The 16,018-nt window shown below is 52.9% G+C and overlaps 1 protein-coding gene and 1 long non-coding RNA gene across 2 annotated transcripts in view; one reads left to right on the top strand and one right to left on the bottom strand.

Annotated features, from left to right (window-relative positions):
* The window catches only part of FAM78B (family with sequence similarity 78 member B), a 44,674-nt gene extending 31,920 nt beyond the window's left edge, over positions 1–12,754 (top strand). Inside the window, exon 2 of the mRNA XM_019647265.1 lies at positions 12,012–12,754. Within this exon, the coding sequence (XP_019502810.1) occupies positions 12,012–12,534 (523 nt within the window). The 3' untranslated portion in view covers positions 12,535–12,754. The remainder of the gene's footprint in view (positions 1–12,011) is intronic.
* On the bottom strand, positions 9,917–12,836 carry LOC109385232 (uncharacterized). The gene is made up of 4 exons (XR_002124578.1): positions 12,749–12,836; positions 11,924–12,033; positions 10,582–10,791; positions 9,917–10,428 (listed from the first exon to the last, which is right to left on the bottom strand). It is a non-coding gene; the product is annotated as an uncharacterized LOC109385232 (long non-coding RNA).
* Between the last annotated feature and the right edge of the window lie 3,182 nt (positions 12,837–16,018).

The raw sequence follows: 16,018 nt of genomic DNA, 5'->3' as shown, positions 1-16,018 counted from the left end.
ACAGCAGAGGGGCCTCTGCCTTGAGGTTTTCATGTCTGAGGAAGGAAAGGAGCCGCCCAAGGAAGCCGCGCTCCCCACAGGCCCGGGCAAGTCCTTTGGGAGCTGTTGGAAGTGCAGGGAACATTCAGTCACTCCTGTGTGAGGTCAGCCCTGCCTCCTGTGGTCTGTAAGGACCTGCCTCCTGAGCCCCAGGGCAGGGAGTGCCAGCGGACTTGCTCCCAGGGGGCCCTGCGAGGGTGCAGATGGACAGAGGAGGGACGGGGGTGACCTGAATGTCAGCTGCTCGGTCGCCTCTGCCTTGTTACCTTGGACAAGTCACTTCAGCTCCCTGAACTCATATTCTTATATATGAAATGCGTCTCATAACATTCACTGTGCAGAGGGTGGTCCTGGGCGTTAGGTGGAGAAACGTATGTAAAATGCTCTGCACCTCTGCACATAGTAGGTGTGCAAACCACAGCACCTGCTACGCGTCTTGTCGCTGCTGTCATTACACTAGGCCCCGTACGGTCCCTCCCTGGCACCGCGCAGCCCCGGCCGCCCTCTGCTCTTTGCATAGCTCCCTCCTGAGTGCCGGGCCATATGGACACGTGGCAGCATCCACACAGGACCAAACACTCACCGCAGGAAAATTCAAGCCCTTGCTCTCCCCACACCTACAGGACACCCCCAGACTGTCAGCCTTGAAGTAAAGAGCTGGCTGTTTGAAGCAGAGGGAAATCGGCCCCGACAGGACATGACAGCATGAGTCCACAGCTGATGGTCAGCCCCAGTGTGCCTGGCCCAGGGCAGTACCGGGTCCACCCTGACCAGGGGTGCCCAGTGCAGCTGTCTGTCAGATCATGACACCTGTTCTGGGTCATTTTTCACAAATTGACATGCCCCACTTTAAGAAACTGGGTTCATGTTTTTAAAGTAACTTATGAAACAGGAAGAACTGATGGGTGATTATTTACACGTGACATAAAGACTCTCCGGTTCCCAGGTGCTTCTCTGCAAGGCTCCTAACGGCCAGGGTGACAGGTGGGCTTGAAGGGGTGTAGGTTGGGGACTCAGAGAGGCCCACATGTCATTCTAGCCTGGCCACTGAGTGGCATGTTAGAAGGTCTCTGAGATCCAGTGTGGTCTTCTGTGAAACAGACATTGTTGGAGGGTTCAAGTTACGTATTCCTTCATTTATCAAAAATGACCTTTCTGGAGGTCTCCTTTCATATCACGCAGAAGAAATAAGACAGGCGGCACCACATTTAAGGGACCGTGTTGGGGATGGTTGAGCTAAAATAAAAGCTGTGCTGCCTACACAAAGTTCACATGGGGAGTTCATGCCCAGGGACCCCGAGGGTCAGGACTGGCTCTTTGGGCGGCCAAGGCTGGTGAGCAGCTGAGGAGCTAGAGTGACGGAGAGCCCAGGTCTGCATCCCAGGTGACAAGACGGGCTTCGGGAAGCTGCAGCCCAGCAGGCAGAGACCAGGCAGAGGACCAGCACTGGGTCCCAGGTGACCGGTCACAGCAGAGCCGACTAACTGGGGCAGGAGTGGGGAAGGGCTTGAGCGCTCTGACCACTTGGAGAGGCCCCTGTATACAAGCTCCCCGTGGGAAGGGTGAAGAACACCAGGCAGCTTTGGGGGTGCAGGCTGTACACAGGGCAGGCCAACCTGGGCTCCCCCGCGGTGGGGAGCAGGGCTGTGTCCCCACCCTCTCAGGGACGCTTTTCCAGGGCTTTCTATTCTCCACCTCCATGCTTGCCTCCATTGGCACAGATAATTAGCGTTGATGGAAGCTCATTAGCTAATTATTTCTGGCTTGTGTTTACCAAGTCTGTTGCAGGCATTTTGGACAGATCTTCTCCCAGAGAGCCAAGTTCTAGAAAATTCTTAAGAAAAACAGACTCTGGATACATAAGGCTCCTACCCCCCTTTTTCGTTTTGCAGGGAAAATGCTGTGTTACCCACTGTGTTTCCAGGTTCTCCAGCCATCCTTCCTCAGCGAGGTTTGGGGGAGACTGTGGTAAAAAACATACAGGACAAAAAAAAAAAAAGAAAGAAGGAAAACATACAGGACGTGTGTGGAGGTTTGAGACCTGGCATCATCACTAACTGTTGGGCCTGGAGAAATCATAGAACTCATTTACAATGATCCGTAGCTCCGCGGTGGCTTTCCTTTTTATAGATTTTGATTGGGACTCCATTCCGTTCAGTGCGGTGAGTCGCAGCCATCGTAGCATGAACTTAACCTGTGATCCTGGGTAGCCCAACCCCATTGTCCTGGAAGAGGTGACCTCCCCCTCTGGCTCATGGCGCCGACTCCCTTGCAGCTTTGGCTACTTGCGCCCCATCTTCCTGTTGAGCGAGGGGTCAGTTTCAGTGGCCGGGCATTGATCCTCAGCCTGTCCAGGGCTGGGCAGGGTCACGTGTGGGTGAGCGGGCAGATGGTTGGGGGTCCTGGCTTGGAAAATGGAGAGTTATCCCCGTGACTGTGTGCTCAGGAGCCCTGAAGAGTGGTGCGTGCGGACGGGGCTTTCTGGTTCCCAGTTTGTGTGTTGACATCTTTCAACCCACACGAGAGCTCCGGGTCTGAGAGTGGGCCCTGGACAGAAGAGTTGTGGGGCCTGCGAGGGACGGGAGGAGCCTCGTATGCCTGGCCTTGGTGTGAACCTTTTTATTTTAGAAGAGCTACTTCTGCAGGACGCTGTTACCAGCAGCTTCGGGTTGGGCTTTCCATTGGCTTCTCCTGTTCTGCTTGGTCATGGCGGCCGGGAGGGCGAGCGCCCCCGTGTGGTCAGGGCCAGTGTGAGCCCCAGGCCACCCCCAAGAGCTGCTGTTCAACCCCCCGGGCAGTTGTATTGCGGGGGAGGGAAGGGAGGGTGCTCTGTTGACACCTGAAACTACTTTAAAAAAATAATTTTCAAAAAAGAGCCCCCCTTCATCCCCCCTGCTGAGGTCCTTGCTGCTGAGTCCGAGGGCCACTTGTGAAATTCCAGCTCCTGTGGATGGAGGGCAGGGCCACCCCACACCACCGGGAGTGGAGGTGGACACACATGGGCGCACAGAGCAGTTCACATGGGTCTTACCAAACTAGGGGGGCAGAGAGATTCCAAAACATCTAGGGAGGCCTAAGTGTTCCCCCAGTGCAGCCGCCCACGGCAGGGTCCCCATGGGACGCCCCTCTCACTCTCAGCGAGCTAAGTGCTCGCACACCGGCTCTCACTCACTCTGTAACAACACTGCCAGGTGGCTCCGTTTATCACCACCTCCATTTTGCAAAAGGAGGAAACAGCCAGAGAGAGAGAGAGCTGGGAGGGGAGTCACACAGCCCGTCAGCCGCGGAGCCAGGATTCCACCTGAGCCGTCGCCTCCACCGCCCCAGCTTAAGCTCAGCTCTCCAGAGGCAGGAGGAAGCCGCCGTCGCCGGAGCTGCCCCTGTGCTTCAGGCACCGTGCTAGGTACTTGGGTCGGGTCACCCTGTTTGGTTCTATAACTGTCCCCGTGAAGGGGGCCTCGGTGGCCCTGGCTGACACAGGACAGGCCTTAAGTAGCTTGTCTGTACTGTTCCCGCTGCAGAGTGGCAGAGGTGGGCTTTAAACTCGGGCCCTTTCCCCTAAACTGGGTGCCTCCCTCCTGACTGTTGTGTGTTCAGTTTTTTAAAGTTACAGTATATATGTGCATCCCCCCCCAACTTTGTTGATTGACTAATTCTTGAGCACATAATTTTTGAAGCCCTCCTGTGTCCGAGGGGACACATAACTGGCTGTGACGGGGCTCCTGGTGGGTATAATGACCTCGATGCAGGGAGGAGGTGAGGTGTGGCACTCAGGCCAAGGAACTTTCTGGGGGTGCTGGGGGGAGGGGGGGCTTGCTCCTAAGGTTTTTATGCTTTTGATGCTGCTGTGTGGGATTGTTTTCCTAATTGCCTTTTTAACTCATTACTGGTGTCCGCTGCACCCGGGGAAGGTGGCTCGGATCAGCCCCCCCAGCGTGAAGCCCAGGCTGTGGGTGCTTTGAGCCAATTCTGCCCCAGCTGTTGGTCATCCCCACTGAGCACCCAGGGGACTGGCTCTGGCCCCCAGATGAATCACCTCTGCTCTGGTTGGGGGCTGGGATCGAGGGATGTGAAGGCAGGAGCAGTGTCCCCTTCCATCACCTGGTGTGCAGGTCAGAAGCCTGAGAACAAGCGAATCAGAGATGTCCCTCGGGGCTCCCCAGCGGCAGGTGGTGCAGGGGACACAATCAGGAAGACGCCGGAACCCTGGGGAGGAGAAGGAACGGGGACCCAGGCCCAGCGTAGATCCAGGGCAGACGTCCTGAGCCCCCAGTGGCCTGGGAGCCCAAGGAGAACCCGTTTTGTGGGGTCCTGTGTTCTGGAAGATGCAGCTCATCCCTGGGAAAGACCCACTGCATTTGCCGATTACCATCTTCCTTCTGTGGCCCCGAAAATCCCACCGACCATCAGCACAAAGACCCAGGTCTTTGTCAAACACTATCACCACCCACGCAGCCTCGTCCGTGGAGGTTTCATAGGAGGGGACTGAGGGTGAAAGGGCTCTCGTTGTAAACGGTGCCCAAGGGTCACCTGAAGGGCATGAGAAATGGTTTCTGGCCAGGCTGGTGGTTTCTTGAGCAGGTGTATTTAGATGGAGAACCCTCATCCCCTCTGCTGCCCCCCTGGCACTAACCTCACCAGCCAGCCAGCCAGCCCTGCACCCCCCACACACTGGGCTGCTTACTGGAGGCGAGCCAGGCCTGTCCTCGAGGTGCCCACAGTCCAGTGGGGACATGTAAATGCAGCACCTTGAAATGCACACACCATAGGTTGGCCCTCTCGGGAGGCGACTTTGAGCTCCCAACTGGGGGCAAAAGGAGCCGAGCGTGTCAAAAGCTGCAGAAAGAGGGCTCTGGGCCAAGGGAACAGCAAGTCCGAAGGCCCAGAGGTGGGAGGGGGCTCGTCTTGCTGCAGGACAAGCGCGTCGGGGTCCTGGGGCGCAAGGAGCCCGGGAGGTGGTAGAGGCGCAGCCGGGGGCGGGTGGGGGCCAGACAGTGCCCTGTGGCGGCGTGAGAGGCCGGTTTGGGGGTCTCTCAGAGGTGAGGCAGGATCTGACTGATGTTTTTAAAGCCACATCTGTGGCTTGCGGGGGCAGGGCGAGCTTGGGCACGGGGCCCAGAAGGTCGTTGCAGTGTCCGGGGGAGAAGTGGCTGGGAGCGGGGCCGTGGCCATGCAGATCGAGAAGGGACAAACTCTGCTGTGTGTCCCATCGGGAGGCCATCTGACCCGTCACCTCAGGGAGGCCATGAGCTCCCCGAGGCCTGGCACAGACCCGGCCGTGCCTGGCCAGCTCCTTGGGGACACAGCCCGGCCTGCACGGCCACCCACAGGCCTGCGTCAGGATGGTGTTTGGGGCTCCTCAGCCTGCAGCTCTCGGTGTGGGGAGGCGCTCTGCTCCAAGTGTCTCAGAAGTGTAGTCAGACACGACCCCCAAAACTGGCCCCTGAGCCGAGACCTCAGGGCTGTCAAAAGGGAAGAAGCCAGCCGGGACGGGGGTCCGAGAGGGCCTGACCTCCAAGAAGTGGAGGGCAAATCTGTCATGAGAAGGTGTCCCCAGCCCTAGAGGGACCCAGTCCAAACACAGGAGAATGCTGACGAGAGAGGCCTTCCCCTCAACCTGGGGCCTGTACCTACCTACCCCAAGGGCTCTTTAAAACACTGGAAATGGTCTTTTCTGCTGTGGGAAAAAGTGCCAGAAAGGAAAGGATGTGGTCGGGAAGGAAGAGGGGAGGGGAGGCGGGAGGCTGGTATTCACAGGCTGCAGAATGAGGAAACCTAATTTTAAAACTTACCCTGTAATCATGGTGCAAACCCTCTGAGCGCCGGACCCGCGCGGGGGCTGGGACTGGCGTCTGTGTGGGCCGAGAGGCGGCCCAGAGGCTGTGGGCTTCGTGACTCGCCTGGTTCACGGGGCACTGGTGTGGAGCCCCTCCGGCCGCCCCACCTCCCGGCACAGCCCCCCTGCCCCTCTCCTCTCTTAACCTCCCACCCTGAACTCTTGTTTCCAGCTCCTGTGGAGGGGTTGAGGGGGCAGAAAGGTGCCAGGCTCTGCCTCTGCTGAGTCAGTGACACTGAGCAGCAGGCCCGCGGGCACGTGGGCACATTGCTCTTCTCAGCGCTAGAGGGAGAAGCCTGACTTCTCAGAAAACGTGGGGTTCCTCTAACTGAACTCCCCACGTCCTGAGTGGTGACTTTTAGGGCTGAGCCCTGAAGACGAGAGAGCAGGCGGGAGCCCCTTACCCGCCATCAAAGTGCAGTGCAGCTAACGCAGCTGCTGTGGCCGCCGCTGGGCCCAGGGCGCACACTCACGTGGAGTGCCGCCCCTCATTTAGGAAGACAGACCAGAAACAGGCCTGCGTCAGCCCTGGAGGCAAGTGTGGGGGCAGCTGGGGGGGAACACTGAGGCCCCAACCCCCAGAGTGTGGTCTAAAGCAGGGCACAGGTCCCCACAGCCCCCTTGCTCAGTGTGGAAGGGCATGGCCGGGAGATACCCGAGTGGGGCCAGGCGGGGGGCTCCTGTCACCTGAGCCCAGGGGCGGCACCATTGCGAATCTCCAGGCCTCCTCTGGGTGCTCTGCGGGCATCCTCCGTGTGGGTGTGGTCCCGACTCCCATCCCACCTCCATCAGGGGACATTAGTGTCAGCGCCCTGCACACCTGCCCCCTCCCTGCCTTCAAGAATGCTGCCACCCCCACCCCGAGTGACCACAGGGCTTCAGGGGGGCTCTTCAGCGAGGTGGCTCTGCCCTGGTGGGCGCTGGAGAACTGGCTGGGTCTGGGTGGAGCCGGGACCTCCATCCAGGGACCATTTATTTTAATGAAATGCTTCATGTGAACTTGTTTGATTGAGATTTGCCTCTTTCTTCTAAGGACAGGATGCAGAAAGCATAACGGTTGCAATAATCAATGTTTTCATTATTAGCTCCATTGGCGAGTCCATTAGCTGTGAGCTCTTGGGTCAATGGCTGATTGTCTAAAACGCAAGCACAGTGTTTATCACGGTGAGGAGAAAGGCTGGAGGAGGAGGCGGAGAAAGCCAGTTATTATCTAACATCGACCTGGCGTGTTCGTTCCCGAGCCTTTGCTCACACACCGTCACTTCGCCTGAGCCCTGTAACAGCTCTGAGATGTAAGGAGTCGCCAGCTAGTTTTCCTCCCATGGTACGCGTGAGGAGCCCGCGGCTGGGGGGAGTGACCTTCCTGAGGTCAGCAAGCTGACACGGAGTTTCCTCCGTTCGCCAGGTCGAAGACTTGGAGGAAGCGGGGATGACAGGGAGAAACCAAGCAGCTGCCCCCAGAGAGGGGCAGTAGAACAGGCAGGGTTCGTGGTCAGAGACGCCTGGCGCCACCCCTTCCCGCCCACGTGACCTTGGCCAGTTGAGCTGCTTTTCCCTTGTGTGTGAGCAGCACATACTGGCCCCTGCCTCCGATGGCTGCTGTTGTGTGTCTGCACCGGGAAGGTTCCAGGGCTGTTCGCTTCCTTCTCCCCCCGTCTCTGTCCCTTACTAAGACCTAGACTTCAGTGTCATTCCCTTTGGGCCGTACACCGTGCTAAGTATTTGTGTCTCATTTCATTCTCACAGCAAGGCCGTCCTAGTCCTATGATCACGCCTGTTTTATCGACGGGGAGCTGGTACAGAAAGTGTAGGGCCATGTCTCGTTCACACCCTAGGAAGTGGCCGCCCTAGGTTGACAAGCCCTGGAGTCTGTCCCCGGGAACCCTGCGCTCGGCCGGCTCCCCGCGGCACCTCGCTCCCTGCTTCCTTGCCACCTTCCTGACGGAATTCCGTGAGTGCCCAGCTTTTGCTCGTGCTTGCTGGTTACTCCGTAACCCCTGGCAGCATGGCCTCCACCAGCATTCTCTACTGCTCTCTGGTCATGAATAAATCTACTTGGCTTTCTCTTCACCCCACTCTCTCCGGTTTATGGGACTTTTGACACAGGTGACGCCCTGGCGTTCTCTTGACTTTGGAAAGCAGCTCCCCCTGCCACTGGCTCTTCCACTTTTCCGACTTCTCTTGGTCGTCTGGCCATCAAACCAGCCTGCTTAGGTCTTTCATCCCCAGAGATCTCACCGTCACCATCACATCCACTGACCCTCTCCATACAGACAGCTGCCAACGTCACCTCTCCAGCCCCGACTTTCTCCTAAGCTCTAGACCCAACTTTGCAACTCCACAGAGGCAGCCGCATGTCAGCTGAACCTCATAGCCACCGCCTCCCATCTTTCTCTCAGGTCCTTTTAAGGGCTTTTCCTGGGTGGCTTAGGAGCCATGGAACTTGGTGAGCAGAGGAGCGACGTGGTTTCACGTGTGTAACACATCACTGTGGCTGCCATGTTGAAACTAGACCAGGGCAGCAGAGCGGAGACTGTTAGGAAGCTGTCACCGTAACCCAGGAGAGACAGCTCCAGCTTGGACCAGAGTCACAGTGGCAGAAGTGATGGGAAGGAGTTCCAGATATATTTTGGTGACAGCAACAGGATTTGCTGATAGTACGTGGAATGTGAGAGAGTGGTCAAGAGTGACGCCAAAGATGTTGGCAAATGGGCAGTTGGGTATGTGGGTCTGGAGCTCCGGGCGGGCGGGGGCGGCGCAGGGGTGGGGGCCAACCCAGGCTGGAGACAGAAACTTGGAAGTCATCAGGGTGTAGATGGTACTTACAGTCCCGAGACAGATGAGATCACCAAGGGAGTGTGAGTAGATCAAAAGGAGAAGCGGACCAAAGACTGAGATCTGGCCCTGCAAAGTTAAAAGGCTAAGAGGCGAGCAGAGCCAGCCAAGGACGGTGAGGAGGAGTGAGATGCCGGGAGAAACAGTGCTGAGCATGGCCCGTGTGCCAGACACCCGGTTCTGGGCCGGGAACCCAACAAGACCACATCCTCACTCTCCAGTGGAGGAGTCAGGGCTCGTGGGTGTGGAAGGTTAGCGACACTGAGACCCACCTTGTCACTCCTGAGAGGAGAGAGGGAGAGAGACAGAGAGATAGAGAGAGAGACAGAGAGACACAGACAGACAGAGAGACAGAGAGAGACAGAGAGACAGACAGACACCAGCCAGCCGTGCTTGGCTCTCCAGAATGACTGCTCGTCTTTGTCCCCGCTTTGTCCCTGATGGACAACCAGTTACCAGACCTCAGATCATCTACCTTAGATGTGGCCCCTCCGCTCCATCCCCCCAGCCACCAGCCTACATGAAGCCTCATTAAAGAGCACCTAGAATGTTGCAAGGGCTCCTAAACGCCCCCGCTTCCCCCTGTAGCCCTCTAATTCTCCTTTCTACATTACCGTTCTTCCTGGCACATCCCTCTCCTGCTCAGAAGTCCCACCACCCACAGGATGAAGCCCAAAGCCTGAGCCCATATTAAAGGCACTTCGCAGCCTGACCCCACCTGCACACCCAGCCTCATCTCCACACTTCCCAACGCTAGCCCTCCCAGGTGGTCCCTCTGTTTCCCGGACACTCTGTTCATGTTTGATGTCACGTGATCACCCGTGATGGAACGTATCACCTGGGGGTGCCTTTCTCTCCTTTATTCTTCACAGTTCACAGCCCATGTCCTCCGCCGAGCTCTCCCCTGCGATAGCTCACACAATGTCTGTGTCTCTGACTAATGTATCACTTGGAGTCCGTGTCACTTGTTTTTACATGCAGGTATCTGATGGCATGAACAGTCACTAAGTATCCTTTATAGTCACCAATTCATTCATTCATTTCTACTTATGTGTGGCCTGTCTGCCTCCTCCTCAAGCAGAAATAACTTTCAATGTTAGGCCTGGTACTAGTCTAATGACCGATCCTAAATGAATAGTGGATGTTACTACTTTTTTAAGGTGCGTGAATATATAAAGTGTAAAACTCTAATAAAGCACTTTGTAGTATCCCAGCTGTACCAAGCCCCAGGAATATAGCTATATAAAGGATTAAAGATAGTTATTTATTCATTCAACAAAAATATATTAATGTGCCAGGCACTAATTCAGAAATAAGTCACAATTCCAAGCCTTAAAGAACTCATCTAATGGGGAAGACAGACAGAGAAACAAATAATTACAACCTGCGACCTGTAAAGATCCGGATCTGTCCATGGCAGCACGGAAAGGAAGGCTTCCTGGAGGAAGTGACACATGCAATGCTTCTCAAAGGATGAGCAGTTAGCTACAGTGAGATTTTTAGAAGGGAACAGGCAGGTAAAGGGCAGAGCATGAGCCCAGGTGAGCAGCAGCGTGGTGTGGGGATGGGTGGCCCAACCGTGAGGGCCGTATATGTCCTTTCTGTCCATTAAGGAACTTGAATTTTATCCCGTGGTTGATGCCAGTGGGGCCCACGTAGAAGGGTTTCAGGCATAGAAAGGACGTAACGAGGTCTGCATGTCTGAACACCAGTGCATCCTAAAAGACGAATTTGAGAGGGATTGGGGCCTGAGGCCGAGAGACCAGTGATGGACTACACGGAAGAGCAGGTCAGCGCTGCTGAGGGCTTGGATGAAGTGAAGGCAGCGAGAGCTGCATGGAGAAAAGGAGATAAACTCAAGCATCACTTACCGGGCAAAATTCACAGGATGCGGTGACACAGTAGGTGTGGCAGTCTAGGAGCGGGCACAGGGAGAGCCAGAGACGCGCCTCCCCTGTGGCCTGGCAGGCAGTGAGCGCTGGGCCACCGCTGCCGCGGAGACGGGCGAGAGGGCCACGTTTGTGGAGGAGATGATGAGGTTGGTTTGGGCCATGTGGAGTTTGAAGTGCCTCCATCCTCTCCTGTGTAAAGGGAAATGAAAATCCATTTATCTTGTGGGATATTTTGAGCATTAACTGAGAAAACAGAGTCACAGTGGTTGGAATAGAGCAAGTTCTCAATAAGTATCAGCTATGATGATAGTGGTGGTGATGATGGTGATGGTAAGGATGGTGATGATGGTGATGATGGTGATGGGGTGATGTGATGGTGACGATGATGATGATGGTGACAATGATGGTGGTGGTGATGGTGACGTGAAGATGATGATGACGGTGGTGGTGATAAACCCATGGCAGGGGAGAGACTGGGCTAAGAGTGGGACACATGTCTTCCTCCCTCCTGTACATGGACGGGGGCAGCCAGGAAGAGGAAAGTGCCCCAGATGGCAAGTTTCTAAACTAAGCAATTGGACTTACAGGCTGGACTGACGTCAATGTGAGAACAGCATTTAAAAGACTGTGTGCCAGCCTGCAGCACAACATCCACATTGAAGTGGTTTTCAGAAAGTGACCACTATCTCCTGTGTTATCAGTTTCTGTGTCAATGTCTCCTAAGTGCTGGATTGGCCAGTGGCTGGAATTTAAATTCTATGAGCTCCTAGGAATTAGTGTAACCTTAACCTTGCCTCCTTTTGCCCTCCTTGCCACCATAGCGCCTTCCAAATACAGTAAAAATCTTGTATTGCGAGTAACTTGGTTTGCAAGTGTTATGCACGACAAGCAAACATTTCTAATACATTTTAACTTGGTAAACAAGCGACGTCTTGCAATATGAGTAGTTTGTTTCCAGAACGAAATTATGCTCACAAACCAAGGTATTACTGTATATCAAATTTTAACCACCATCTCTTTCCAAGAAACAAACCTTACACACACTCATACGTCCCAAGAAAGTGGTTCTTGCAGTGGAATGCCTCTCAATGGCGGATTATTCCACCATCCCAAAGACTCGATGCCTCTCTGTGGATGTCTCAAATGCCTTTGAGCTTTCTGCTTTCAGTTAGTTGGACCAGCTATGGTTCTATTTAACTTGTTTTTGGTATTACTCTTATGTTTTTGTGGGTTTTCAAATTTTCTTCCTATTTAATCCTCAAAACAGCACAACATAGGACTTTCTGAGGTGACTTCCCCTCCAAACATCCCATTTGCCCACCTTGGCTGCATTAGTAAGTGACAGGCCCCTCTCCAGCTTCTGAAAGATTCATTTAGCCTTTTCTTGTGCATCTCTTCTGCTTTGCCAGGTCAAGCTGGGAACTGCCCGACCTGAGGGAAGGGAGAGTAAAAGCCATCAGTGACTCAGATGGGGTGAGCTACCCTTGGTACGGGAACACCACAGAAACTGTGACCCTGGTTGGCCCCACCAACAAGATCTCCAGGTTCTCCGTCAGCATGAATGACAACTTCTACCCGAGCGTGACGTGGGCAGTGCCAGTGAGTGACAGCAATGTGCCACTGCTCACCAGGATCAAGAGGGACCAAAGTTTTACCACCTGGCTGGTGGCCATGAACACGACCACGAAGGAGAAAATCATTCTGCAGACCATCAAGTGGAGGATGAGGGTGGACATCCAGGTGGACCCTCTTCAGCTCTTGGGGCAGCGGGCCCGGCTGGTGGGCAGGACTCAGCAGGAGCAGCCCCGGATCCTGAGCCGGATGGAACCCATCCCTCCCAACGCACTAGTGAAACCCAATGCCAATGACGCACAGGTCCTCATGTGGAGGCCCAAGCGGGGGCCGCCTCTGGTGGTGATCCCCCCTAAGTAGCAGCAGACTGGCCTGACTGTGTGGGGAGCACATGCCGCGGAGACACGCAGTGAGGCCACCAGGGGTGGCGGGAGCCAAACTGAGTTTCTGAGCCAAAGCAGACCTCTTGGTTCGCCAGCCTTTGCAGCCACTGGTGACGAGCAGCGCTGCTGCTTGGGTGGTAGAACCATAATCCTTAGGAAAAGTCCCCTCCTTTTAGGAATCAAGAAATCACCTGCTTTGACAGACTTGCCGTGATTACCATGCAAGTAGCCATATTTTGGAGCTGACCAGGATGATTCTTCTGTCCGAACTATTGACCGTTTCTCTCCTGTGAGACGCAGGGGATGGAAACGAAATTAAACAGTGCCTGTGGCAAATGCTGCTTCCCAACCAATTAGAAGTGGGCGTGAAAACATCCATACCAGGTGTTTGTACAAGACAGTCCCTCTGTCTGACCGTAAGGTGCTGGGGAAAAGGGTAGAATGAAAGTCTGGTGGTAAAGAGAATGGAGAGAGAAAGGAGTCAGTGTTATTACAAATTAATTATTGTGCATTTATTAGTTGATCATCAGATCATCAGCATACTCGTTGGAATGCAAGGAAAACTTAGAAAGCTGGAGCTATATTGAGATTTGCTCTAGTCTGTGGGCGAGCTTCCTGGGAGCTGTCCAAGGTTCTGATGTGAACTCACTGATGGCGACTTTCAATGGTTCCATCCACCTACCTCTTTCCAAAAAGTGACTATTCAGAGTATCCTTAACCACAGTGTTTGGATAGATCGTGTCTGTATTCTCTAGCAGCTATGCTATTTGGGGCCTTCACCGTGTCTTTAGTGAAACCTGAATTGTGATTTTTGTTTACAGCTGCTTATTCTGTTCCCATTACTAGCCCTAAATTTACAAACAGATAATTATTTATGAGCCATGAATCCATGTAGGGTTTCAAGAACATTTCAGCAAATAAGAATAGTATTTTCATTTTTTGTCTGTTTGGTTTTTTTTTGTTTTGCTTTTTTTTAGTTTCTGAATGATTTCCCATGTAGAACGCATGCATGCACACCAGGGCGTGTAGAGCGTAATTACTAGCGGGGTTGTCGCCAGCGCCACATGTGCCCTCGTAGCCCTGAGGCATGCACAGCACACACCCTGTGTACCCACATGTGTGTATTTTAGCTCGATTTCACAAAAGCTCAACTTCAGCTTCTTGAGCCTTTGTGAGAAAGTGCTTCAGCAGGCTTACTCCAGAGCCCTTTAGTGAAAATCCTCGCTACTCATGGTAAGCAAGCCTGTACAGCTCAGAGCCCGCCAATAAAGATGAGAGACATATTTCCTTTAGTCAAACCAAAATCAAACTTTTCAAAGAGTTTCCAGTCTTTTACAATAAGAATTTTTCCAGCTCTTCTAGCTTACATTACCCCCAAAAAGAGCTTTTTCCTTTATTCTTAATCATGCAAGCTGTGATTCCTTGTTCAAACTTCCCCATGCAAAATAATTCCAAACCTCTCACAATGTCATTGTGGATTTTATGGGTGGATACTGCCAGCCTAATTTCAGAGGTGAGACAGTTGAGGTTCAGAGCAATCAGTATAGTCCTACGGCTCCTAAGATGTGTCTTCTACCACAGTTTAGGAGGAAGCAGGGAAGGCAGGAGGAATTTATTACTTTTATTAAATTTAGTCTCATTTCTTTCAGGTTCTAGTCCCAGGGGATGGTGCTTATTTACATGAGAGGGTTAACAGATCCATCCCAGTGTTAACTTCACACCCCAACCGCCAGCTGCTCTCTTATAGATCAGTTACTGATGGCAAGCTGAACTATTTATAACAGCGCATTAACGACACATCGGTGACTCACAGAAGACCTGGAGACATTTCATCTAGAAATAATTCGGCTGGTACATTTGGATTCCTCCGTCCCTTCCCCTGCTTCCTCGGTTTGGTTTGGTTTGGTTGTTTTGTTTATGGGTGAGGTAGCCCCAAAGAGCTCCGTGACTGACATATAAAGCTGCTGACATTCCACAATGAGGAGTCAGAAACCACCACCTCTCCCTCTGATTGAATTAGACGCCACCCTCATGGGACTCTGGAGAATGGACACAGACCCTGGAATCCATGTGGCCTTACTTTAAGAAAAGCTGATATCTAAAAATCCAGAATTGTAACAGATTAACAGTTAATCTGAGTTAACAGAGTAACGAGAAAGGATTATTTATAGCCCAAAATCCTACACAAGATTTGTTTTCACATTCCTCCTGCCTGTGAAAATAAGATGTGACCTACACCATTTGATTTACATGTAACATAACTTTTTCAAAGGCATATCTGCATTTATAAAGCAAGGCGCAGTATACTCAGCTAGCTTTGTTTCCCCTGGAAACTCATACTTTTCAGAATTTTTAAAGAAATGACCCCAGGCCGGTTTTCTGAAAAATTAGGGAACGGCAAAATGAGAAAAATAGATGGGAAGATGCTTGTAAAAGATAAAGGTTCTGTGCAAATGTACATTATGGTTTTTGTCGGTGACACTGCTGTGAACTCCACAGTTGAGTGTCTCAATTTTGAAATCACCTGGCAGAATGCTCTATGGCCCTGCAGCCAATTATTTTAAAGTTACAGTCGTTTTACAAGAAAACAATCCTTTTTCTTTCTGTGACCCTTAGATCATCACCTCTCCGCTTAGTTCAGGATATTGCCAAATGAAAGGCTCTCCAGCAAGGGAGAGCTCACCTTCACATCTCTGTTGGGGTCACCTCCATCATCCTATCAGGCCTTTGTTCCCGAGAGTCCCCAGCTCTGATACCAGACACCATCAGTTTAAAGGGGCTCATTTGGTGCCTTGATTTTTAGTTGGATGGTCTTAGGACTGCATTTGGGTTTTACACACACACACACACACAGAATGGTTTCTTGGTGGCACAGATTCCTGTGTGGAAAAGAGCATTTCATCAGGTCATAGGTTTTTCAGTCTAGTCACCTTTGAGATCTTTGATTCTGCTATCTCCAGGAAATCAAGGTCTAGTTCAATTAGGTCAGCTACTCAGGGTCACGCACCTAATTAGCAGCAGGGCCAAGAGAAGAGCTGGGTCTCCCAAATCGCACATCACAGCACGGTCACACTTACCTGAGACCCATAGTCCTCTCCTTGTCTTCCAGCCAAAGCTTGTCACCATCCCTGGACCATTCAACTAGGGACAACTGGACCCATCCTTCAAAGAACAGGCGGAAATCCTTGTTACAATTATGTCCGAAAAGTGAAGCTTCTAGATTCCTTATCGGTGACAGCTATTTTGAGATTGAACTCTTAATCTGGGCCCGTGGCTATAAGCATTTTACAATCCCGAGCCATTGCTTTGGTCCTCAGCACCTGGGAAGGTTGGAGGGCTGCCCCCTGGCCACTCCCATTCTGCGGGCCTTTTCACCGCTCCATCTGTCCTGGTGCTAGGAATGACATCTCATAGGCCAATATCATGTTCTAAGCAGCAATTCTGAGCAGTAAAATAAAAGT

Source organism: Hipposideros armiger, unplaced genomic scaffold (assembly GCF_001890085.2).
Source record: "Hipposideros armiger isolate ML-2016 unplaced genomic scaffold, ASM189008v1 scaffold_6, whole genome shotgun sequence".
Lineage (NCBI taxonomy): Eukaryota > Metazoa > Chordata > Mammalia > Chiroptera > Hipposideridae > Hipposideros > Hipposideros armiger.
This window is presented reverse-complemented; position numbering and strand designations above follow the sequence as displayed.